At 40.2% G+C, this 27257-nt stretch overlaps 2 protein-coding genes across 5 annotated transcripts in view; one reads left to right on the top strand and one right to left on the bottom strand.

Moving 5' to 3' along the window:
- FBXL2 (F-box and leucine rich repeat protein 2) overlaps positions 1 to 27257 on the bottom strand; it is a 59107-nt gene that overhangs the window by 20749 nt on the left and 11101 nt on the right. For all 4 annotated transcript variants that reach the window (XR_003548436.1, XM_006171955.2, XM_006171958.2 and 1 more), the window contains exons 2-5: positions 24181 to 24242; positions 10342 to 10396; positions 10009 to 10083; positions 5306 to 5400 (exon numbers count right to left, since the gene is read on the bottom strand). Coding sequence is in view for 3 of the 4 variants with exons in the window: in XM_006171955.2 (XP_006172017.1) it covers positions 5306 to 5400; positions 10009 to 10083; positions 10342 to 10396; positions 24181 to 24242 (287 nt within the window). In the remaining variant the exon portion in view is untranslated. The remainder of the gene's footprint in view (positions 1 to 5305; positions 5401 to 10008; positions 10084 to 10341; positions 10397 to 24180; positions 24243 to 27257) is intronic.
- Positions 18960 to 19740, top strand: LOC102469347 (NADH dehydrogenase [ubiquinone] flavoprotein 2, mitochondrial-like). Its single transcript, XM_014585639.2, is given in 2 exon segments — positions 18960 to 18999; positions 19002 to 19740. Coding segments are annotated over 2 exon segments (747 nt in total). The 3' UTR covers positions 19709 to 19740.

Below are 27257 nucleotides of genomic sequence, written 5' to 3'. Positions count from 1 at the left end.
CCCCGGGGGGGTGATTTCTCGCTTTCTGTCTCTCTGTCTCTGTCTGTCTGGCGAGCACACGCACCCTATAGTAAAAACCTCTTAAAAAAAAAAAAAACTGACTTTAATTTTACAGATACAAATATGTTAACATAAAAGGATGGAACAACACCTATATTGTCAATACTAATCAAAAGAAAGCAGGAGTAGCTATATTTCTTCAAAATAGACTGCAAGCAAAGATTATCATCAGGAATGAAAGTTCATATCATCATGAAAAAATGACCAATTCATCACAAAGACGGCAATCCAAAATGTTTACATACCTAATAAAAAAACTTCACAACACATAAAGAAAAAAATGGCAGAACTTCAAGCAGTAGACAAAAACAAACTCGCAGGCAAAGAGATCAATACTCCCTACCCAACAGCTAATTGAACAAGCCATCAGAGGATCAGTGAAGACAGAGGTGATTTGATCAGCACTACCCACTAACTTGACCTAATTGTATTTATAAAATACTTTACCCACCAGCTGTAGAACACACAACCTCTTCAAGTGTATGTGGGTCATTTACCAAAAAAACCTGGTATTTTTGGCCACCAAACAAATCTCGATAAAATTAAAAGGATTCTAGTCATACAAAGAATGTTCTGTGATCACAATGGAATTAGAAATTGACAACATAAAAACATCTAGAAAATGCCAAAATACCTGGAAACTAAATAATACAATTCTAACAACCCCTGGGACAAACAAGAAGTCAGTGAAAACTAGAAGGCATTTTAAACTGAAGGAAAATGAAAACACAGCATATGAGAATTTGTGAAATACTACTGAATCAGTACTTTAGGATAAGTTTATAGCAGTAAACTACTGTATTAATAAAGAAAAACACCTCAAAGCAATGACTTCAGGTTCCACCTCAGAAAATGAGCAAAAAAAAGACCAACTACACATATGTGTATATATATATATGTGTGTGTGTGTATATTTATATATATGTGTGTACATTCTGTGTTAAATGAACAATAAAAATGATTCAGAAAGAAAAAAAAAAGACCAACTGAAACACAAAGGAAACAAAAGAAAGCAAATACTAAAGATCACAGTGGGATCAATGAAGCAGAAAACAGAAAAACAATAAAAATGAGCAAAAACAAAAGCCGGTTCCTTGAGAGTATCAATAAAATCAATAAACCTCTAGCCAGACAAAACAAAACAAAAATTTTAAAGCATAAAATTGGGCCAACCACTAGTGTGGTGGTTAAAGCAGCTGGATCTTATGTGGCCAACCACATGGTCTGGGTTCCAGACCTGGCACCTTGGGCATGTGTGCCCAAAATCCCTAAAGGAGGGAGAAATGGAGAAGAAATTGCAGCATGACCACTCCGCATGGAGGGGTCTTTCCCTGTCTCACTCTCTTTCTCTCTCAGGAGAATGTGGATGCCCTCTAGCAAATAAAAAAAAAAAAAAAAGAGGAGCCGCAGGTAGAATGGTAACTAAGGACCTGTACTCTCATGTGGCCAACGGCAGTTCGAGTCCTGGACCCGGCAACTTGCTTTCTCACTTTCCCTCTCTGTCTCTTTCTCTCTGTCTTTCTCTGATGAGCACATGTACCCTATACAAAATTAAAATAACAACAACAACAATAATAATAATAATAAAATTTTAAAAAAACAGAAATGGTCAATTTCAGGAATGAGAGAGGGGATATCACTGAAGACTTCACAAGTATTAAAATAACAGTAAGAGGGTATTAGAGACAACTTTAACCCAATACATTCAAGAATTCAGATGAAATGAGCAAATTCCTTGAAAAACATCAACTACCAAAACTCACTCAAAAAGTGACAAATAACTGGAATAGTTGTACACATATTAAAGAAAGTGTCTTACAGTTAAAAACATTCCACCAAAGAAACCTGCAGGCCCAGACTATCTCAATGACTAATTTTACTAAACACTTAAGGAATTAAAAAAAAAATCTCCCCCCCTTCCTCTCGGACATGGGGAATGAATACTCTGAAGATAATACCTCTGAGCTAAACGTGGATTTGGAAGGTCAGTACTATAATATTAAAGCATTTAAAAAAAAAAAAGACCCAAAAGCAGCATTAAGCTATTTCCAAAAGATTTTGGAACCTGAAGGTGAAAAGAAGAATGGGGATTTAAAGCACTGAAATAAATGACTAAGATTAACTTTATGTAGACAAACTTTCCAGAAATGATGAATAGATAGAAATAACTACTGACCTATATTCAGAGTGCAGTCACAAGAAATGACTCTGAAAAATCCATTAATTCTATTCTTATATCTCCACTTCTAAACAGATGGATTTACTACAAGACTTTTATAAAATAACACTGGAAGTTTTGAAAGATACTAAGAATGACAGACTGTGGTTTAAAACAAACACAAGGCTTGGAAAATTGTATTTAGAATGAGAGGAATATGGGCAACTTTTAAAAAATGTTACGTCACAAGGCTTGGAAAATTGTATTTAGAATGAGGAATATGGGAAACTTAAAAAATGTTACGCCAATTACATCAATCCTGCCAGACTGATGATGGAGAAAATGACCTGAAAAAGGTACTGAGTTGGGACCAGCAGATGGTTTAATGGCTATGTTGTTGGACTCCCATGTAGCTGACCGCTGTTCGAGTCCTGGACCTGGTGGCTTAAACTCACGCTGGGCGTGTGTGTGTGTGCCCAAGATCCTGGGAGGAGAATGGAGAAGGGATTGTGGTGTGGCCATCCCCCTTGGGGGTGATTTCTCAACTTTCTATTTCCCTGTCTCTCTCTCTGTCTGCACAAGCCCTATAGCAAAAAGACCTCTCCAAAAAAATTATTTTTTAGGGAACCAGCAGTTAGTGTAATGGCTATGTTACTGGACTCCCATGTAGTAGACTGCGGTTCGCATCCCGGATCCGGTGGCTTAAACTCACGCCGGTGTGGCACTGCCGAAGATCCCGAGAGGAGAATGGAGGAGAAGGGATTGTGGCATGGCCAGTGTTGGGGGGTGGGAGTGGGGTGGTGTGATTTCTCATTCTTTCCCCCTCTCTCTCTCTCTCTGCTGAGCACCCACACCCTAAAGAAAAACTTTTTAAAAATTCACAGGACTTCTATATAATGATGGAGGAAGAGACACAGAGCACCTACATGCAAGATCTATTAGTACTGGTTTTTACTCATGTATCTCCATTGCCTAAATCCGGCCGGTATAGTAGGAGCTCAAGGGCTATAGTGGCTGCCTCCCACCAGAACCACCACACACATGTGGGGGCAGAGTAGAAGCCAACTGGGGCTTTTGGGGATTACAATAAAAAACTGGGGGGATAACAAAACTCTTTTTGAGCTATGACTTTGTGATTATGCTTATCATTATTTCTCACAGTAATTTGCTCTTCCCATATAAAAATATACACAGCTAACAGGGGCCAGCAGGTGGCGTGGTGGTTAAGGCACTGGACTCCAATATGGCCAACCGCAGTCTGAGTCCCAGACCTGGCAGCTTCCTTTCTCTCTCTCTCTCTCTCTCTCTCTTCCTCTCTCCCATGAGCATGTATGCCCTGTAGCAAACTGAAGAATAATAATAAAGATAAATTTAAAAATATATACACAGCTATCTCACCAATTAATACAGACGTTTGCTCTAAAACTTAGGTAAAACCAGTAACATCCTTAGCCTCAGAAGACTGTTCTGCTAGCAGGTATTATTCCAACTGCCAAAATAACAATGTATGTTTTTATACTCATCAACAATCCACAACTTCACATTTATTTCAGTTTTGTTAATGGAGCAACTGTTACATTTATGTTCTCTATTATAAATCATAGGATTTATTGGTACATTTAGCCTTCCTGTTAAGATAGAATCAATCCATTCCATTAGTTTACAAAGCTTCTGAAGCAGCAAAAAGTCTGCTGTGAAGGTCTGAATATCTTGATTTAAAAAATCACTTTGTTCTGTAACATTTAAAGTGAGTGTTTTGATCCTTGAAGGATGTGTTATTCAATTTCCTTATCAGTTGCGTAGCAGACGTGTGAATTAGAAATTCTGTTGTCTGCATTCACTATGCATCGCACACGCTTACTGGCAGGCTGTGACAGATGATGCACACTGTGGTACACTTAGGTCTGCCAGAACACCATGTCTGTTCCACGGTTCTACGGGGCAGGTCCTAATTTAGTCGACCACAAAGGCAATGGTAGCGGTCATAAAGGTAAGGACATGAAAGTTCTAATCATAGCTGTCTCCAGAAAATCTCGAAGTATGTATCCTTCGTAGTGGCTTGCTAACATTTCCCATAAATAACGACTATCCAGTAAGAGGTAAAACCAATAAGCATCCTTAGCCTCATAAGACTGTTCTGCTAGCAGTTATTATTCCAACAGTAAGAGGCAGGCATGTATTTGGTTGGATAGGATACGCTGCTAACTAAATAAAATGAGTGTAATTTCATATCCCATTATGAGTAAGCAGGATCCTAGCTTATGCCACAGGAATTTCTGAAATAATCCTTTTGTCAATTAGTATCACTCACATTTAAAAAAGAACATTTTCATTCTTTCATGCATTTGTTCATCTATTCATTTATTTGGTTTTTCCATAGGGTGTATACATTAAGCTGGAGAAAAAGAGACAGACAGGGTGAAAGTAAGAAATCACCCTACAGGGGCCACGGGCTTGCCTCAATTCCTTTTCCTTCACTCTCCTCCTGGCATTTTGGGCGTACATGCACATGCACACGCACCCTGCATGTTTTAAGCCATGTGCTTTTCCTTCACTCTCCTCCTGGCATTTTGGGTGTACATGCACATGCACACCCACCCTGCATGTTTTAAGCCGTGTTGTCCGGGTCTTGAACCATGGTTTGTCATGTAGGAGTCTAGTGCCTTAACTACCACGCCAACTGCTGGCCCCACTATCATTCACATTTTAAAAGTAGCTAATATTATGAGACAAAAACTAGGAAGATGGGGAAGAGGAAAAGGCAATGCAAAAGAGGAGAACGGCGTTCTAACAGCGTTACGCGCCAGGCACTTAGTACGTGTTGTCTCATGGCACTCCCACGCAGAAGCTCTAGCTGACCCCACTGCAGGAGAGAGAAGAGTCAGGTGAAATAATCCACCCACGGTCACATCCTTAACGACAGTGAAGCTGGGTTTCCCACCCAGGCCCGCTTCTCTTATTATGCACGTTACCTCAGAAAGAATTTAATAGCAGAGAAGCAAAACACCGTGCGTGGTTTATTGTTGCTGACCAAAAACGTCAGCAACAATCGCCGGGACAGAGTCACTCACTGCGGATCTGACTTACTTCAAGGAGGAATCCCCAACGCCAATGCAGCCTCGCAGGCTAAGCTTCCTCAGGAATCCACCGCATCGCTTTGAGATATTTTCCACTACTCGACCCTTGAATCAAGAGAGTTAGAGAAAAGTATCATTTTTTTTGTGTGTGTATGTGCTGTGAAATTTAGGAACTGAATATGTATGTCCACGTATAGCAGAAGATATTTTGGAATGTTCCTCCAGACCTCAGTTTTATCCCTAATATATAATGCTACACTTGAGAATTGAAAAGTGTTTGCAATTATAGCCTTAATAGTCTTTTTAAAGGAGGGTGCACTGCCTTTTGAAAGCCTCATGCCTCTCCTACCCAGGGCTATAGCTACACCACCAAACATAAGGCTCTCTGAGGTCAGCTGGGGGAACACTGGCCACTGAACAGAGATCTACAAGAAGGTTGCTTAAAAAAGAAAATCCTACTTTACCTAAACATTACCACGGGAAAAGTATGAAAGTATCGTAAAAGCCCTGCTCGTCCTCTTTAGCAGTCTTCCACTTAAACACAATCGCTTTGAAAAAGGGACTTTTGCGGAGTACTGATAGAAATATTAGAAGAGACCAAAAGAAAACGACCGTTGATTATGCAATTCTACCTTTGGAGTAATGACTTTAACACTTTCTTGGACCTATGACTCCGTGATGGAAATAAGGAAGAGTATGTCTAGGACACGGGAGACCCTTCAGGTGTCCATGAGTATCACCGTGCCCTGTGCTTAGGCTCCATGGAAAATTTTAACGCCCCAGTCCAGGCAGTTCTACTAATGGCCCAGACCCTTCAGGAATATGGTCTGGGTCCCTCCACCAGGTAGAGAATCATGACCAGCAGAGATGTTTGCTGAGGGCAAAGGGAGCACAGAATGGATAGAGGAAGAAGAGAGTTATCAATACCAACTATAACCTCTACCTCCACAAAGGAGCAAACACTAGAAAGGGCTGTTTTGGGGCCAGCTCATGGCGTGACGGTTAAGGCAGCCGGACCCCACGTGGCTGACCCCACGATTCAAGTCCCAGACCTGGCCGCGTGAGACACATGTCATGGATGCCCAGGATCCCGAGGAGGAGAGATGGAGAAGAGACTGCGGTGTGGCCTTTCCCTATGGGGGAGTGCTTTCTCACCTTCCCTCTCCCTCTCTCCCTCTGTCTCTCTGGCACATCTGTCTTCTTATAAATTACATATGTAAAAAAAAATAAAAAGCCTGTTTTGTTTGGACTATTCTCCTCCTCACTATGTAAAGTAGTGGTCAGGGCACTGAACTATAAGCACTCTGAGTTCACCAGGATACATCAAATCACAAGACTGGGAACAGCAGATGTAGTAGTGGTTATGTCACTGGACCCCGACATAGCTGACTGCGGTTCAAGTCCTAGACGTGGCGGCTTAAAACTCATGCTGGGCGCATGTGCGTGTGTGCCCAAAATCCCAAGAGAAAGAGGAACTGTGGCATGGTCATCCCCTCGAGGGGGTGGGGGGGGGTGTGATTTCTTGTTTTGTCTCTCTGTCTCTGTTTTTCCAACAAGCACACGTACCCTATAGCAAAAATCTCTAAAAAGGCCCACACGTACCCTATAGCAAAAATCTCTAAAAAGGCCCAAAAAGCAAAAAGCACAGGATCACAAGATTGGGGCTCACATATATTCTTTTTACTTTTTAAGAATTATTTTATTTAACATTTATTTATTTTATTTTGACCAGAGAAGGACAGAGCGAGAAGACAGAGAGAGAAAGTGAGAAAGCAAGCTGCCAGGTCCGAGATTTGAACCATGATTAGCCATGTGGAAGTCCAGCGCCCTTAACTACCATGCCATCTGCTGGCCCGCTCATATATATTCTTACCTAGTTAACATCTTAATTATGTTGAAAAGCCAAACTTTGAAACTGCTAACATTTATTTATGCTCTCTTGAATGCTACCTAAGTTAATAATCATTTTTTGAACAAAATTCCAGGTAACTGATAAATTTGTAACCAGGGGGAAAAAAGATTATGACCTGGAAATACAAAATAAGTATTTAAGGGGGCCAGCAGGTGGTGTGGTGGTTAAGAGTGCTGGACTCCCATATGGCTGACTGCGGTTCGAGTCCCAGACCTGGTGGCTTCCTTTCTCATTTTCCTTCTCTCTCTCTCACTCACTCGCTCTGTCCTTCTCTGGTCAAATAAATAAATAAATAAACAAAGTTTATAAAAATTCTTTAAAAAATCAGTATTTAATTACCTAAGAAATAACACCCACCTCCACTCCATCAATGTTTACAAATGGAGTACCAAATATATTTTTCTCCATTTTAAGGAACATATTAAACTTTCTATTCCTCCTTTCTTTGGAACAAAAGTTCTACTGGAATAAAAATTATTTCATACACAATTTTCTGCTCCACTGTTTCCAACTAGGAAAGAAACAAAACAAGAAAAAGGACAAATCCTTTCCAAATACAATATTCAAGCCAAAAACTCTGTATCTTACCTACTAGACAAATGTTGGCAGTATGCATTTTTAGAATGAAGAACTTTAAGGAAAAATAAGGTCGAAATAGGCTTTTAGATGCCCTTGGAGTTATTATTTATTTATTTATTTATTTATTTATTTTTGTCAGAGGGTGTATGCACTTGCCAGAGAGAGACAGAAAGATTTATTTTTTGCCAGGGGTGTGTGTACTTGTCAGAGAGAGAAATAGAGAGAGGGAAAGTTAGAAAGAACTGTCCATGGGGTATGGCCACACTATAATCCCTTCTCCTTCATTTGTCCCTCTTCGTGGAATTTTTTGGCAAACACACTTGCCTGGTGCAATTTTTCAAGCCACTAGGTCTGGGACTTGAACCACGCAGTCAACCATGTGGGATCTAGCCATCTTAACTACCATGCCACAGGCTGGCTCAAACAATGACTTTCTTCTGTCCAACAGAAATGACTTGAACTTGTATAATTTAAAGTTCTTCTTGGGCCAGTTCTGTGGCCTGGTGGTTGAGGCAGCCAGTGCCCAGATGGCTAACTACACGGTTTGAGTTCCGTACCCAGCAGCTTAAAAAGCACTCTGGGCACACATGCCCCAAATCCCAAAAGGACAGAGAGGTGGAGAAGGGATTGTGGCATGACCGTTCCCTATGGGGGGAGGGGTGCTTCCTCCTCTCCCTTTCTCTCTCTCTCTGGTGAGCGCATGTGTCCTCCAGCACAAAGAAAAAGAAAAAAAAAGGTTCTCTCCAACATGATTAAGTAAACACAATGAACAAAAATTTAGGCGATCAGTTTGAAAGGGGATAACACGGGCTAGTGTGGAGTGCTGGCATGTTTGGGCTGGGCACTGATGCACTCACTAAGTCTAGAAAGGCCATTAGAGGGTGCCAATTCAGGGACCACACTCTGCGCTTATCTTCCTAGGAACCAGAGCTTATCCTTCCAGGATAGGCATGTGTTCCTGGCCCTTGGCCCCTCCCAAGCTCAACGCACGGTAATATGACGAATGAAGGCTTTCTCCACATGGCTACTGTGGGAAACTCTGCCCTATCTCACTCTCTGCAGGTGCTCTGCCCCACTGGGTGGAGATGGGACCAGATTCTCAAGCAGCCAAAAGCCTAGAAGAGGTGAAGGGCATCCCACTGACCACTAGTTTTTCTAGGTCATAGTAGGTGAAGTACAGGAAATTGCTTGATCCTATCTCAGTTACACACATTCAATTTTCTTGTCCATGAAAAAAGACATGATCCAGCTGGTGGCGTGGTGGTTAAGGTGGCTGGATCCCACATGGCTGACTCTGTGGTTCAAGTGCTGGACCTGGCAGCTTGAAAAACACATGTGTGCCCACAATCCCAAGAGAAGAACGGAGGAGAAGGGATTGTTTCTCTCTCTCTCTGTCTGTCTCCCTCCGACGACTGTAGCACCCTATGACAAAACAAAAACAAACAAAAAAAGATACAAAACACACACTTTGGTAAAAAGCATTTAATGAACACACTGCATGAATAACTGAATCAAAATGCAAAAGCCCCCTGTAACTGAGTTGGCTCAACTGGAAGCGAACAGTTTCACTAGCACAGGGTAGATAACAGACGTCGGAACCTCAAGACCCTCAAAACCAGCAGTCGGCCCTCTTTATCACTCTGCCTCTCAACTTTCTTTTTGGTTAGAGATACGGTGCTTACCATTAAAGTCGTTTTAAAATGAACTTTATTTGTTCAGCTTTACCACTCTTAAGTGAAGATAGCTACACATTTCCAGGTAAATACATCAGAATCCTGGAATTACACAAGGCTTTAAAGATGACTTTACTTCTTTACAGAATAGACCATGACATGGTCTGAGAGACATGGCCTAAGTGGCCAAATGGGGGTGGCACTTCAGACCTCCAGACTCACCCTTGGGCCTGTGCTTCTGCTACCTCTCCATTCCTGAAGCTGAATGAGAATTCAGCGGATCAATCAGCTCAAGAAATACTCATGTCTCCTAAGGTTTAAGCGCTGAACCAGGTGTTAATGAGGTAGGGCTGCAGTTTACAAAGCTGAACGGTAAGGCTCAGACTTTACAAACATGAACAAGGGGAAAAGCGTCTGTCACGATAAAAGACACGCGAGATCTTGGTCTTAAGGGATCCGAGTATCTTTCAGATCTCTCTCTTGTCCCATCTTGGCACTCTACGGTTTACGACTCCTTCTAGAGAGTCTAAGTGAAGTTAACTCACTCACCTCCACATCGGTTTGAAAGTTAAAAAGATCTATTCTTTGCCAGTTGCTTCCATCCAGGGCTAAGATGTTCCAAGCCTGCAAGGGGGGAGGTAAATTTACTTAGATTTACTTTAAAAAGTTTAAAAAAAAAGTCTTCATGCAACTTTTATATTTCCAAACTTTTATTCTTGATGCATGTTGTTAATAGTCAAATACAGAATTATCATAACACTGGATTGAATAGAAAAGATAATTAGATTTTAATTTTTAATGGTTTATTTGAGCTAAAACTCATCCTTATTCTAATAAAACTTGATATTTATGGGTTAAAAAAAAATCTAGTGAATACTTTACCTTGGAAATCTGTGCACATCGGCACAAAGTTACTATATCCAAGAAGGAAAATATTCTAGGAGAAAAGGGGGGAAAAACACAAAAACCAGATGATGTTAATATTTTAGGATAAACTGAAAGATAAAATCCACAGTGTCACCTGGATATGTAAGATTTTTCAGGATTCTTCACTTTGCAATACATAGGTGCAGCATAGTTTTTCATCACTACTGTGAAATATTCCGTTTGCCTGTTTAGAAGCTATTTTCGATCAAATCTCTTAAGACAAAACTCACTGAATGTGTATTACCCTTGTTCTGAGAAACAGACATGGAAACGCAGATTATAACTGGTTCTCTCCAAAGATGAGCATCTATCTCCTGGGCACCAGGCCTGAGGATAGCCCGATCCTCCTAACCTCAGTCCCTGACACACGGCGTAAACCATTCTTTCAGTGACAGATGACTGTGCCTCGAACAACACAGCCAAAAACTACCCCGCCATGAAGACACGCACAACTCGATAATAAACACCCATTGGTGGGGCCGGCAGGTGGCATGGTGGTTAAGGGCACTGGACTCTCACATGACTGACCGCGGTTCAAATCCTGGACCTGGTGGCTTGCTTTCTCACTTTCTCTCTCTCTGTCCCTCTCTGGTCAAATTAAGATAAATAAATAGAGTTAAATAATTCTTTTTTAAAAATCAGTGGCTTCATGTAATTGTTCATGTGGCACAAAGATGGAGCTCAATAGTTGGCAAGGTCTACGAATGACCCGTTTTTCCTGAGTAAAAGTCAAGAAACCACAGAAGAAGCAAAAGATGGGGAAAAAGAAAGGCAGAGAGAAGCAGATGAAAATCTGGTTGACATCACTAATGCCTCGTAGAGAACGCAGTTGCTGCCAACCACGGCAGCGGTCTGAGTGAGGTCCCAACCTTCTCCAGTGGAGGAAAGGAGGTGCTGATGAAAGCAGGGTGGGCAACAGAGGAGGGGTGCTCAGCACCGAGGAGTGGCAGCCGAAACAGAGCAGCTTTGCTGTGAGAAGGGTGGGTGGGGGTGAGGTCTGCGGTCTGGGGCGATTCCGTGTCTCAATTCTGGTACTCCAGGCAGTAGACGTGGAAGAGTGCGCCTGTGTATAGGAGGACGCAAGAGGACAGCCACCTATGGAGCTCCTCACAATGCTTCAAAGTAACAGGCAGTGGTAGGTGAGTTGAAAATCCATGAGCTCAAATGGGTTATTATAAGGGATAACCTTATAGTATTGTCAACTGGACCAGTGCAAAATGTACACATTGGAATTTTCACTTTCCAAGCTAAGTAACGTGATTGAATGTATAAAAGAAACTGAAATTTAAAAAAAAAAATCCATGAGCTCAACAGAGCCAGAAGACACCAGAGTGCTACACCCTACGTAAGTCACCCGGACGCAGCACCATGGGACCAGTGATGGCCTAGAAGAGTCACTCATCTTCCCATGAAGAACAAAGGAAGGAGGCATCGGAAGGCTGCACTGACCTTAAAGACTTTGTGGGTCTCTGTACACGGAAAAATGCTGGTAGCTGAAAAATTGTCCTTAAATACTGTTCAACACATTTCAGGGGAACCACATGCTTCCTTTGCCTCTATGGTCACATCTTACCCAACTCATAGGCCCTTTTGCCAACAGGCATGTCCTATGCCACTATAACCACCCATAGCCAGGCACAACTGGTTGTCAGCTCCCTCAAAAAACCAAACACCAGGGACCAGCAGTTGGCGTAATGGTTATATCACTGGACTCCCATGTAATCAACTGTGGTTCGAGTCCTGGACCCAGTGGCTTAAACTCATGCCGGGCGTGTGTGCATGCGTGCCCAAGATCCCGAGAGGAGAATGGAGGAGAAGGAACTGGGGCATGGCCATCCCTCCTGGGGAGCCATTTCTCACTTTCTGTCTCTCTCTTTCTGGCAAGCGCACACACCCACAGCAAAAATGTCTCCAAATATAAACACCAGATGGAGTAACAAGTCTAGTAGAAAAAAGTCATATTCATGCTGGGTGGGCTCTGAAGTGCAAGCCGAAGGTGAATAAGGAGTTAAGTTAGTTGCCCTTGAAAATCTTTTCAGTATACACCACCTTGGAGAATCACACGCTTTTTCTACTAGACTTGTTACTCCATCTGGTGTTTATATTTGGAGACATTTTTGCTGTGGGTGTGTGCGCTTGCCAGAAAGAGAGAGACAGAAAGTGAGAAATGGCTCCCCAGGAGGGATGGCCATGCCTTCTGGTACTCCAGGCAGTAGACGTGGAAGAGTGCGCCTGTGTATAGGAGGACGCAAGAGGACAGCCACCTATGGAGCTCCTCACAATGCTTCAAAGTAACAGGCAGTGGTAGGTGAGTTGAAAATCCATGAGCTCAAATGGGTTATTATAAGGGATAACCTTATAGTATTGTCAACTGGACCAGTGCAAAATGTACACATTGGAATTTTCACTTTCCAAGCTAAGTAACGTGATTGAATGTATAAAAGAAACTGAAATTTAAAAAAAAAAATCCATGAGCTCAACAGAGCCAGAAGACACCAGAGTGCTACACCCTACGTAAGTCACCCGGACGCAGCACCATGGGACCAGTGATGGCCTAGAAGAGTCACTCATCTTCCCATGAAGAACAAAGGAAGGAGGCATCGGAAGGCTGCACTGACCTTAAAGACTTTGTGGGTCTCTGTACACGGAAAAATGCTGGTAGCTGAAAAATTGTCCTTAAATACTGTTCAACACATTTCAGGGGAACCACATGCTTCCTTTGCCTCTATGGTCACATCTTACCCAACTCATAGGCCCTTTTGCCAACAGGCATGTCCTATGCCACTATAACCACCCATAGCCAGGCACAACTGGTTGTCAGCTCCCTCAAAAAACCAAACACCAGGGACCAGCAGTTGGCGTAATGGTTATATCACTGGACTCCCATGTAATCAACTGTGGTTCGAGTCCTGGACCCAGTGGCTTAAACTCATGCCGGGCGTGTGTGCATGCGTGCCCAAGATCCCGAGAGGAGAATGGAGGAGAAGGAACTGGGGCATGGCCATCCCTCCTGGGGAGCCATTTCTCACTTTCTGTCTCTCTCTTTCTGGCAAGCGCACACACCCACAGCAAAAATGTCTCCAAATATAAACACCAGATGGAGTAACAAGTCTAGTAGAAAAAAGTCATATTCATGCTGGGTGGGCTCTGAAGTGCAAGCCGAAGGTGAATAAGGAGTTAAGTTAGTTGCCCTTGAAAATCTTTTCAGTATACACCACCTTGGAGAATCACACGCTTTTTCACCTCTTAGCAATAACAATACTGACCATCGATTATACCCTTACTGCGTGCCAGTCACAGTTTATCCACAGTACAGTGATGAGTGGCTGTAATCATCCCCACTGTACAGATAAAGACACTGAGTATATTGTCTCGATTACTGATAACTGTTCTTTTTTTTTTTTTGGAGAGGTTTTAGCTGTAGGGCGTGTGGGCTCGACAGAAAGACACAGAGAGACAGAGAGACAGAAAGCGAGAAATCAACCCCCGGGGGGGATGTCCACACCGCAATCCCTTCTCCTCCATTCTCCTCTCAGGATCTTGGGCATGCACACACACGCGCCTGGCTTAAGACACCAGGTCCAGGACTTGAACCACAGTAGACTACATGGGAGTCCAGCGACATAGCCATTACGCTAACTGCTGGTCCCAGATAACTGTTCTTTTCCAAAAGCTTATGGTCCTTTTTTTGTTTCTGTTTCTTATCTTATTTCATTGGCTAGTATGTTTAGAAAAACAACGTATAGCAAGTAACAGAGGACAAGGTTACCCATGACATTTGAAGGTCCTAAGGCAATAGTATATAAGAAGACCAAAAATCATAGGCTTAAATAATTAAAAGTTATAAAAAATAAGCTAGCAAATATGTTCTTTCTTCCTTTCGTGACAGGTATATTTTTGTAGCAAAATTTTTTAAAACTGAAAAGCTGTGCTGTTTACATAACTGAAAGTTGGCAAAATATCAAAGACTGAATGTAATTATTATTAAGGTGCTCTGCTGAAGAATTTGAAAGATTTGGATAACTAAAAAAACAGACACGCAGTATTCAAAAATAATGTATTTCTAATCCAAAATGTATTTTTCATGGCTTATGTTGTTGTTATTAATATGATATATTTTAAACTTTATTTCCTGAGAGAGAGAGGAAGGAAAGAGGGAGGGCAGGACGCCTGGCATCTATGACAAAGTCCTCACACCACAATCTGCCCCCAGCCCTGTAGCTATCTAGGATCACGTGTGCATCTGGTGTATTCAGGTAGACCAGGATGTGAGCCCAGAGCCTTCCCATATGGCCTCCGGCATTGTGTAACGGTACCCACACCACCTGAGCCAACACGGCAGGGCCAATCATGATTAATATTTGCATATAATTTTTATTCCATTGTAATTAATACCAAATTAAACCTTTCTCAAGTCATATAGTTCTTAAAGTTTGTTTGTTTGTTTCCCTTAAACAGATTTGTTCTTTAACAGATTGTAGAAACTTCACAATGCTGAAGCAACAGCAACTAGTATCAATAAAGGCAATACTCTGAAAATATAACAGGGGTCCAGCAGGTGGCACAGTGATTAAGGCACTGGACTCCTACATGGCCAACTGCAGTTTGAGTCCTGGACCTGGTGGCTTGCTTTCTTACTTTCTCTCTCTCTGTCTCTCTCTGGTCAAATTAAAAAATAATAATAATGATAAATTAAATTAAGTAATTCTTTAAAAAAAAAAAAGAAAAGAAAAGAAAAGAAAATAGGACCGCCTTGTAGTTTAATGGTTAAAAGAGGTAAATTCCATGTGGTCAACCAGTTTGGATTCTAGCCACAGTGGCTTGCAAAACACCCCAGGCATGCCCAAAATCTTGAAAGGATGGAGAAATGGAGGAAAAGAGACTGTGGCTTGACCATGCCCCATTGAGGGTGTGCTTTTTTCATCTCTCTTTTCCTGTCTCTCATCTCTCTCATAACTGCAGTGTGCCCTGTGGCAACTGAAAATAAAATAAAAGTATAGCAAAAATTTCTACATATAACATTTAAAATTTTAAACCAAGTAGCCTAAGAGGAATTAAATTGTTGCTGCATGAAATTATATTGGTATCATGTTACATGTTATACCTAGACCTACATAAACAGATTTAAGCATAATAAAAATTAATTTAATAAAACGTTTCCTAACTGTCAGATAGATACAATCATGGTGAATACAATAATTCATGAGTACCTGCAAAAACATGAATTATTGGGTTGTCAGGAAAGTCATGACACATTTTCACACAGAAAACTACGTCATGATTTTCCTGATGGCCTAATATAATATGCACATAAGCAAAAAAAAAAAAAAAGATGATTGGGAAATTATATTAGTTTTACAAGAATCTAATGGCTATAAATACGTCATAACAATTTCAGTCTATATAAATTTACTATGGGCACTCCCACCTGAGGGGGCTCCTTGCTGACTTTGTGCCGAACCATTATTATACCTAGTTTGCAAAATGTGGACTAAGTACAAGAGGGATGATCCAGACTGTAACTTTATCATGACAGAACCTGCAACTATGACATAGTAAAGCATCTAGAGGAAAACTTAGAAAACTCTCATCTTGGCTGGATGTATCCATGCTATGTGAATAATGATGTTTGTGCCAGAAATTGCTAGCTGCTCTTCAAACCCACATTCCCTTCTCCTTCCTGGTTTCACACCTGCACGACATTTCTCACCCTCCCTTGCAGGTACACGTAACTGAGCTCTAGCCATGGAGAATGAGCTAGCTGGAGGAAAGCCACAGTTGAGGAGAGTAGGGCTTCCTTGAATGAGGTCCTTAATAATGAGAGATGGCTGCCCTGCTGACCTTTTCATACACCCAATTCTGTTTGTTGAGCAATATGCAAACTTCTTTTGTGTTTAAGACATTATATGTATATTAGATATACATACCCCATTAGACTACCCTAAATACATGAATACAGAAATAGGTATCTTGAAGTGGAAGGCTACTAAACCTAAGATAGGTGACATCTGCCTAGTGGCTGACAGCACACACACATGAAAGTCATCAGAAGCTGGTAAGATAAAGACATGTTATATGACACAACTCCCTGTAATACCATAGATAGCACACACAAAAATGTAGATCTAAAGACAAGGCTGTTGGCTGTTATGTTAGTGCCAAAATCAAAGTGAATGATGTTTTTTTTTTTCACTGTTCAGGTCATTTTTTATTTAGTGGTCACAGGCTAAGATTGATTGGAAGAAGCATACAAAGCCAAAAAGGGTCTTGACTTGTGACTTTTTTTTTTTTTGAGAGGTTTTCGCTATAGGGCGCGTGTGCTCGCCAGACAGACAGAGAGAGACAGAGAGACAGAAAGCGAGAAATCACCCCCCGGGGGGATGGCCACGCCGCAATCCCTTCTCCTCCATTCTCCTCTTAGGATCTTGGGCACGCACGCACACGCGCCCGGCGTGAGTTTTAAGTCACCAGGTCTGGGATGTGAACCACGGTCGACTACATGTGAATCCAGCGACATAGCCATTACGCTAACTGCTGGTTCGTTGACTTGTGACTTTTAAGTGAAGGATTTCTTCGCTTTGTTGTATATTCTTCTTACCACAGATTTACATCGAGATCCTTTTTCTTCCCCACTACCACCACTCCCAGAAAGAACACTAGCGTCTTTCATCCTTGCTGATGAAGACTGTAAGTGGCAGTGTTTTCTCTCCAAACAGTAATAAAATGAGAATATTAAAAAGTTAACAATAAAGCAGAACCAGAGAGAGAGAGAGAAGTGTCCTCTATGGGGCATAGTCCTTTTTTCTCCATTCCTTTACTGTACCAGGGTTTGGGGCATAATGCACCCCTGCCTTGGATGATTTTATTTTATTTTATTTTATTTTTTTTGAGAGGTTTTTGCTATAGGCCAGAAAGACAGAGAGAGACAGAGAGACAGAAAGCTAGAAATCACCCCCCAGGGGTGATTTAATACACCTAAACAGCAAGGTAAACATCATGCCGCAATCCCTTCTCCTCCATTCTCCTCTTGGGATCTTGGGCATGCACGCACACGTGCCCGGCCTGAGTTTTAAGCCACTGTCGACTACTTGGGAGTCCAGCAACAAAGCCATTACGCTGGCCCCTTGGATGATTTTCAAGCTGCTAGGGTTGGGTTCGAACCATAGTTGGCCGTATGGGAGCAGCTCGTGATGCACAGCACTTAACCACTGCATTATGGTGCTGGCCTTGTGGTTGCAATACAAAATCACTGCTATGACAGTGATTATTCCTTATGAGTTGTTTTTGCCCAAATGAAGTATACCTTGCACATCTTCCCAAATGTTGTGGGAAACTCATAAAGGTATAAGAGGAATATGAAATTTTAAAGTCACTATGGAGACCATCTACTTCGCATGAAATGACAATAGGGCATAGGCAGAGGATAATGGGATGTGCCGCCACACTCGGAAAGCCATCAACACTGTTCGTTAAGGTAGTTGGCGGCAACTCACCACCAATAATGGTTTTTCACTGCACAAGAAAGAGTACTTAGGAAATAGCAAGTGGGCCAGCAGAAATCACCTAGGGAGCTTTATGAACTGCTGATGTGGGGCCAGCAGGTGGCATGGTGGTTAAGGTGCTGGATTCCCACATGGCTGGCCACAGTTTGAGTCCCAGACTTGGCGGCTTGCTTTTTCCCCTTTTCTCTATCTCTCTCTGTCTCTCTCTGGTGAGCATACATGCCCTGTAGCAAATTTAAATAATAATAATAATACATAAAATTAAACAAGTAAACCTAAAAAAAGAGATTACTTATTTTGCCAGGTTATTTTCCATTTCTTGAGGAGATACATATTTTATTAAATTTATGGATAAAGATGTTATAGCGTTGGCCTTATAGCTTACTGATTAAGGGAGCCAGATACCATGTAGCTGACCATAGTTTGAATCCTGACCCTGGCAGCTTGAAAAACACTGGCCATGTGCATGGTATGATTGCCCCAAATTCCAACCAGATCAAAAAATTGAACAAAAGGGGTTGCATTATGACCATACCCTACTGGGGGTGCTTTCTCCTTCTCCTTCCCTTTATTTTATTGTCTCTCTGTCTGTCTCTGGCAAGCACACCACCCTCTGGCAACTAACAAAGAAAAAGAAAACAATTTAAGAAGTTGTAGTGGGGCCTTAAGCGACATGGTGGTTAAGGTGCTGGATCCCACATAGCCAACTCTGCAAATTCAAGTCCCAGATCCAGTGGCCTGAAAAGCATGCTAGGCCCATGTGCGTGTATGCTCCAAATCCTGAGAGGACAAAGGAGGCATGGTCAACCTCCCTAGGTGTGTGAAGGATTTCTCACTTTCCCTGTCTCTCGCTTTCTACCTCTCTCTGGAGAATACACATGCCCTATGGCAAAATCTAGGAAAAACAAACAAACAAACAAAGTCCATGACAATTTAATTGAAAAATTCCAAAGAGAACTTCAACAGCAGACTTGATCAAGCAGAAGAATCAGTAAGCTTGAAGACAGGTCATTTTAAATTACCTAGTCAAAAGAACAAAAAAGGGGGGAAAGGTGAATGGTTTGGCCTGCCATGTTCTTCTCCACTGCGCTCCGGGCCAGGGTGACTGGCCTCATGCCCAGTGGGGAAGATATACAAGGAATTTGCATAAGACAGCTGCACAAAATGGAGCTGGAGGAGCCTTATTTGTACACAGAGATACTCCTGAGAATAACCCAAATACTCCATTTGATTTCACACCAGAAAACTACAAGAGGATAGAGGCAATTGTAAAAAACTATCCAGAAGGGCATAAAGCAGCAGCTGTGCTTCTAGTTCTGGATTTAGCACAAAGGCAAAATGGTTGGTTACCGATCTCCACTATGAACAAGGTTGCAGAAGTTTTAGAAGTACCTCCAATGAGAATATATGAAGTGGCAACTTTTTATACAATGTATAATAGAAAGCCAGTTGGAAAGTATCACATTCAGGTCTGCACTACTACACCTTACATGCTTAGAAACTCTGACAGCATATTGGAAGCCATTCAGAAAAAGCTTGGAATAAAAGTTGGCGAGACTATGCCTGACAAACTCTTCACTCTAATAGAGGTGGAATGTTTAGGAGCCTGTGTAAATGCACCAATGGTTCAAATAAATGACAATTACTATGAGGATTTGATACCTAAAGATACTGAAGAAATTATCGATGAGCTCAAGGCTGGCAAAATGCCAAAACCTGGGCCAAGGAGTGGGCGATTCTCTTGTGAGCCAGCTGGAGGTCTTACCTTTCTGACTGAACTACCAAAAGGACCTGACTTTGGTGTGCAAGCAGGCTTATAATTTATATTCAACTGTAAATGTCACTGGAGAAATAATGTATAAACCTCCTAAAAAAAAAAAAAAAAAAAAAAAAAAAAAAAAAAAAAGAACAAAAAAGGGAAAAAGTGAAGAAAGCCTAAAAGAATTATGGGACACCAGCAAATAAACCAATGTACACATGATTAGAGTCCCAAAAGAAGCAGAAAAAGAAAAGGGGGAAAATAACTTAAAAGATGACAGAAAACTTCTCTAATTTGGGAAAAGATATAAATATCTACATACAGATGCTACTTAATTTACAATGGGTATAGTCTAATAAACCCATCCAAAGTTGGAATTATGTAAAAAATTATTTAATACACCTAAACAGCAAGGTAAACATCATAGCTTAGACTGGTCAGCCTAAACATACTCAGACCACTTAAATTAGCTTGCAGTTTGGCAAACTTATCTAACAAAAGTCTACCTCATAATAAAATATTTAATATCTCATATAATTTATTGAATATTGTACTAAAAATGAAAAATAGAATGGTTGTATGGATACTCAAAACACAGCTTCTACTGAATGTGTATGGCTTTCACATCATTTTAACTCAAAAAACTGTAAGTTGAACCACTCACTGTAAGTCAAGGACCATCTGTATGAAAGGCTCAAAAGTCTTCAATGAAGTTTAATCCAAACAAGAGTACACCAAGACATATAATAAGCAAATTCAGAAATCAAACTCAGAGAGGATCTCAAAAGCAGCAAGAGAAAATAAGCATATCACATACAAGGGAATGTCTATACAACTATTAGCAGATTTTTCAGCAGAAACCTTCTAGACCAAAAAGGAGTGGAATGATATATTAAAAATGCTGAAAGAGGGACCAGCAGTTGGCATAATGGCTATGCCGCTGGACTCCCACGTAGTCGACCACGGTTTGAGTCCCAGACCCGGTGGCTTAAATTCACACTGGGCATGTGTGTGTGCATGCCCAAGATCCTGAGAGAAGAATGGAGAAGGGATTGCAGCATGGCAATCCCCAATGGGAGGTGATTTTTCGCTTTCTGTTTCTCTGTCTCTGTCTTTCTGGCGAACACACATGCCCTGTAGCATAAACTTCTCAAAAATAAATGCTGAAAGAAAGACCAGCAAATGGCATAATAATTACATTGCTGGACTCCTATGTAGTTGACTAAAGTTCGAGTCCCCAACCTGGTGGCTTAAAACTCACACTGGGTGCATGTGTGCCCAAAATCCTGAGAGAATGGAGGAGAAGGGATTGTGGCATGGCCATCCTCCCAGGGGATGATTTCTTGCTTTCAGTTTCTCTGCCTCTCTCTCTCTCTGGTGAGCACATTTGTCAATAGCAACAATCTCTCTCTAAAAAACAAAATGCTGAAATAAAAATAACTACCTATCAGGAATACTTTACCCAGAAGAACTGTTCTTTAGAAATGAAGGAGAAAGACTTTCCCAAGGAGTTCATTACCACCAGGTCTGCCTTATAAGAAATGCTAAAGGGAGTTCTTCAAGATAAAAGGAAAGGATGCTAATTGGTAAAATGAAACCATATGAAAGTATAAAATTCACTGGTACAAGTAAGTGCACAGTCAAACTCAGAATAATGCTATCATGGTAGTACAAATCACTGACATTATTAGGTCATTGGGTCATACAGTCATGACTATACCAAAAAATGTGTATATTTGAACGTTAGAAAACAAAATACTAAAAGATAAGTATACCTACAATAATTTGTTAAGGGAAATACAATATAAAAAGTGTAAACTATTGGGTTGGTCCTATAGCAAGCACAGTGGTTAAATCCAGTATACTGGAAGCAAGATCTCGCATGGCTGACATTAGTTCAATTCCAGCCCTGTGGGATTGAAAAACATGCCAGACACATGTGCATGCCCCAAATCCAGACAGGATGGAAAAGTGGAGGAAAAAGGATTATGGTATGAACATGCCCTATTAAGGAGTACTCTCTCCCTCTCTCTCTGCTTCTGTCTCACTCTCTAATGAGTGCATGCACCCTCTGGTGATTAAAGAAGAAAATTTTAATGTAAATTGTGTGAACACAAAACAAAACAAAAAAATCACACACAAAAAAAACTCTCAAAAAAAAAATAAATGAAAGACTGAAGGAGAATAGGAATTCAACAAGGTTAGGAAGGATAGTCTTGCATTGTCATCAAGTTTACAGTATGAAGTGAAAAACGAAGTCTGAGGCAGAATGACAGTATGAAGACATCATCCAACTGGGCAGAAGATAAGACGAAAGCTCCCATAAGGCAGAGACTTTACTGCACTCACTATTGTAGAATTAACCAGTGATGAAGATGGCTGCTTAGGAATCCTGGTTCTAACTCTTCAAAGGTTTACTCAGAAACAGTCGCTAAGAGAGAAGATAGATACTATTACAGAGAATAGAAAGTCTGAGAGTAAAATGGCAGAAATTATTTAAAGGCCAGCAAAAAAAATTAAAATAAAAAATAAAAAGCCATTGTTGGATAGAGTTCATTCTGAGAGTCATAAGTCATAGAAGATGCTGCAGTAGTACTTTAAAATTTAAATTCCCCCTACAGACTCCAAAAAACAACAGAAGTGGGAATGAAAATATACGAAGATATATGTTATGGACATTTGCTCCCACCAGAAGGGAAAAAGTGTTAGCAGCCTTGAATCACAAATACCAACAGTATGCATGAAAGGATGAGTTTAATCATATCCTAGTGTTAAATAACTAAGATGGGTCTGAAGCTGGTTATTGATTTCCTAGAGTAAGAATGCCCTATTCATATTGGTTTGATGCCTGTGCTAGATCAATATCCACACTGAGGCTGGAAGCACTGCACAATCCTAAAACACACTATCCACATTGCAGTCTGTGTGGCTGGCATTCCCTGCAGCTGTACAGTGACAATCTGCCCATCCTGGTTCAGCCATATTGGTTCCAACAGCTTCCTGCGCTTGATCAAGACCTTCGGGTTTATAGGATAAATACATTGCATTCAAGAAAAGCCATGAAGCATTTTTGCTTAGAAAAATATGTTGTGACTTTTCTGACCTTATATACCCTGTCACCACTTTCTTAGTTTAAAATGTCTAAAATGTCAATGATAAATTTGTTTTATTGGAATAAGATGTAGTTAAAATTTTTCATATAATCTTGTCTTGGTTAATTTCTTGTACTTATTAACTGAGTATAATAAAGTCATGATAGCAGTGTCAACCACTCCCTGGTGACTAATGAAACATACTTTGAAGCCCCTAAGATGTGATCACCGCCACAAAGAAGCTGAGTCCTCATCCTGTTTCTAACTCAAGAAAAAAAACTCTAACGTTCTAAAGACACCAAAAGTGAGCAATCTGTGGCACTCACAGAGTGACTCTGTGTTAAACTCAGGAAGAGATAAAAAGACTTACTACCAATATTTAAACAAAACTCATACTCATTTCTCAGATGTTAAAATGAGATTAAGTACAGATAGGGACTGGAGTCATCAGGTAAATGCTATGTCAGCATTTCCAAAAAAAATTTCCATGGAATACTAAAAGGGTTCCATTGTCAAGAAATCTGAAATGCCACAACTACCCAACTAGGATCATCATGATACATATTAGCCTCATAAGGCTTTGAGAAGTACTATAGTAAAAACAGAACTGGCTTTGTTAACCCAGTGTTTCCCATGCTTATTTGATCAAAGAACCTGTTTGTTTCGTGGAATTATAATATGCAAAACAGAGTTTGGGAAATGCCACTCAAAGATTACCAGTATACATGAGCTATCTGTAAAGAATTAAAATCTAACAACATCCAAAACTAAAATGAAATGTCTTTGGTTATTAGAGAATACTAAAGAAAACTGCAGTACCTTAGGAACAACAAATGTTGCTTGATAGCTTTACTTGGCAAAAAATGACAACCAAAATAACATTTACTAGACATTCAGCGATACCAGAAAAAAAGGACTAAAAGCCTGTTTTATAGTACTCACTGTCACTTCTCACATACTCCTTATAAAATGGATAAAAACATACCAATACTTGGGGCTAACAGCACTCTAAGCGCTCAGTAAGAATGTATCATAACTGCATTTATTTCTTTTAAAATTCATTTACCAGAAAACATCCTGAACTCTCTGATTTCAGAAGCTCACGCCTTAGCAATAATCTTTCCTCACATTACCAACTATATTACAATTATCTATCTACTCATACAAAAACAGTGGCACCTACTGAAGATTATTACAATACTTACCACATTACAAAAAGAATCCAGACCAATGCTATGTACATACTTAGTACATTCTGGATTAGACCAAGTAAAATTTAACAACAAGCTGAACAGCATTCTATAAAACAAAAACAAAAAGTCAGTTAGGCTAATTCTGTCTATTTTTCTATACTATGGACTCATAGCGAGAAAGAAGATAGTTGTGGGAGTTGATGACTGAATAAAGTCTGAACTTTTCATCTAAAGTTATCTACACTTACCTCAGGAGAAGTTCTTTGGGTAACTTTTTGTTAATAAGACCTTCATCATTATTTGAGAAAACCTGGAAAGAAAGAAAGAGACACTATGAAGCTGTTCTTCAATCAACAACAACAAAAAAAGTAATTTTTAAAATACTGTTGGTAGATCAGGACCGCCCCCATCCTTTCCCTATGGATATGATGATATGAAATTCATGAAGCCACCGCATTCTAATATCAAACAACAGAAAATATTTTATACCTTATCACTATTTCAAAAAAACGGCAACGCAGAGACATTTGTTTACCACATTGTACCGGAGGTTCTACCAAGGTGATTAGACAAGGAAAAGTAATAAAAGGCATCCAGATTGGAAATGAAGAAGTAAAACAACCTCTAATCACAAGAGACACGATCTTGTATGCAGGAAACTACAAATCTAAGAAAAGTCAATTAAAACTAATTCTAGTTCAGCAAAGTTGCAGGATACAATATATGAATATGCAATACATTTATATGAAATACATTAATTTCCATATACTAGCAATGAACAACCTAAAAATGAATTTAGGAAAACAATCTCATTTACGACAGCATCAAAATTAATAAGATACTAAGGAATAAAATGAACAAAAGTAGTATAAGGCTTTCATATTGAAACCTTATACAAAACATTGTTGAAATTAAAGAAGACTGAAATAAATGGAATAAATTGATGTGACACTAATCATTGTGCTTCAAAGGACATTATAAAGAAAGAAAAAAGAAAACTCACAAAGCAGAAAATATTTGCACATCAAAAACATCACAAACATCCAGAGTATATAAAGAACTCCTGGATCCAACAGTCTGGCCCTGGGTCTATCAGTAGGGCTCCGTTGCTTGAGTAGTTACATGGGTTTGGTTCCCAGACCAACCTAAAATAACTCGGGCCCAGGAACATGCTGGTAATCCTAGCTCAACAGGAAGCAGGGGCAGAAGAATTGTGGCATGGCAAGATCCTGTCAAAAATACTCTTCCTCTACCTCAAAAACATTAAAAAAAAAAAAAAAAAAAAAACTATTGTTTTGGTTTAGAGACTCTGCCTAAAATTGTTTTAACATTTTTACTATTATATAATCAAGGCTCATAATGATATTATAATGTAATAGATAATTGCTGTTCAGTGCTATATGACCTCCATATCTTTTTTACCTGGGTTGATATCCATGACATTTTAGGGCCAGTTCTATTTTACTCATATTTAATGAATATTAAGTGATCACTTCGGGCGAGCGCACGCGCCCAAGGGCAAAAACCCCCCCAAAAAAAAAAAAAAAAAAAACAACCCCACAACTTAAATAATAAAATAATAACTCAGGGCTGGCTCTGTGGCACAGCAGTAATGCACTGTTCAAAGAAGTTGGATCCCACTTGGTGACCATGTTTTGAATCTCTGGCCCAGTCAACCTGAAACACATTAAACACACGTGTGACTGTCTGAGACCTGACCAGCTGGAGGAAGGGGTATGGCATGACCAGATGTTGTGAAGTGTGCTCCTCTCCCTCTCTCTCTCACGGGTGCACGCACAACCTCTTTCATGAATAAAGAAAAAAATAAATTAAAAAAAAAGAAGACAGGTCAGCCCTATGGCCTAGTGGTTAAGGGAGCTGGATCCCACATGACCAACCACAGTTCAAATCCAGGCCCTGGCAGCTTGAAAAAAGTGTTGGGTACATGTGGATGCATGACCCAAATCATGCCAGAATGATTTGGGGGGACGGTAGACTATGCTCCATTACAGGGTGCTTTCTCCCTCTTTGGCAAATGCATGCACTGTCTGGCAATAAAAAAGAAAAGAAAAACCCACAATTAGATACTCCACACCCATAAAGATGGTTGAAATGAAAGCGACAGATACCAACAAGAAATGGTGATATGAAGAAATTAGAACCCTCATACACTGCTGGTAGGAATGTAAAATATGACAGCCTCTTCAGGAAATAGTCTGCCACTTCCAGGAAAGCTTTTAAACAGTTACCATATGACCCAACAATCCTACTTGTAAATCAACTCAAGAGAAATGAAAACATGTCCACATAAAATCTTGTACATAAATGACTGAATAGCAGCATTATTCATAATGGCCAAAAAATAAAAATAATTCTAATGTCCATCAGATGATGAATGGGATAAACAAAATGTGGCATAAACACACAATGGACTACTCTTCAGCAGTAAAAAGGAATGAAATATTGATACCATATTACAACAGAAATTAGCCTTGAAAACATACTGCTACTAATAGCCAGCCAGCCACAAAAGGTCACAGACTGCATTATTCCATTTACATTAAATATCCAGAGAGACAAAAAATAGAGTAATGATTGCCTAAGTCTGGGAAGTGATTATTAGCAGGTACCGGCTTTCCTTTTAACGTTATGAAAATGTTCTTGAATGAGACAGTTGTGATGGTCATACAGTTGGGTGATTACACTAAAACCCACGGATCTACACATTTTAAGTAGTTGATGGTTATGAACAACTCAATTCTTAAAACACAGATTTACAAAAACAACAACACAGATTTGGTGCAATCGGCCAAGGCAAATTGCAAAAGGAGAAATAGTGCTGTTGGGGCCAGCAGGTGGCATGGTGGCTGAGGCACTGGACTCCCACATGACTAATCGCAGGTACAAGTCCTAGACCTGGCGACTTGCCTTCTCACTTTCTCTCTGTCTCTGTTGAGCCCAATAGCAAATTTAAAAACATAATAAATGAAATTAAATAAATAATTCTTAAAAAAAAAAAAGAAGAAATAGCGCCGTAAACAGTACCCTACATTTATTCTCAGAGCAGTGTCAATGATGAGTCTCAGTGGTGTGTAAAACTCTTTAGTAAGTGCCTGTATTCCAAGCTGTAAGCACTGTTATATAATTTAGCTAAATTCTCACTAAACTTTTTCTAGTTCCTTGCAGCATAAAGTTAATCTATTTTATATGTAGGCATTTACAACTATAAACTTCCCTTTGAGCACTGTTTTTGCTGCATCCCAAAGTTTTGATAAGTGTTTCCATTTCCATTCATCTCACATATCATTTCTTTGCTCATTCATTA

Source organism: Tupaia chinensis, unplaced genomic scaffold (genome assembly GCF_000334495.1).
Source record: "Tupaia chinensis unplaced genomic scaffold, TupChi_1.0 Scaffold150166_1, whole genome shotgun sequence".
NCBI classification, from domain to species: domain Eukaryota; kingdom Metazoa; phylum Chordata; class Mammalia; order Scandentia; family Tupaiidae; genus Tupaia; species Tupaia belangeri.
The sequence above is the reverse complement of the archived record's forward strand: the minus strand, read 5'-3'. Positions and strand labels throughout refer to the sequence as shown.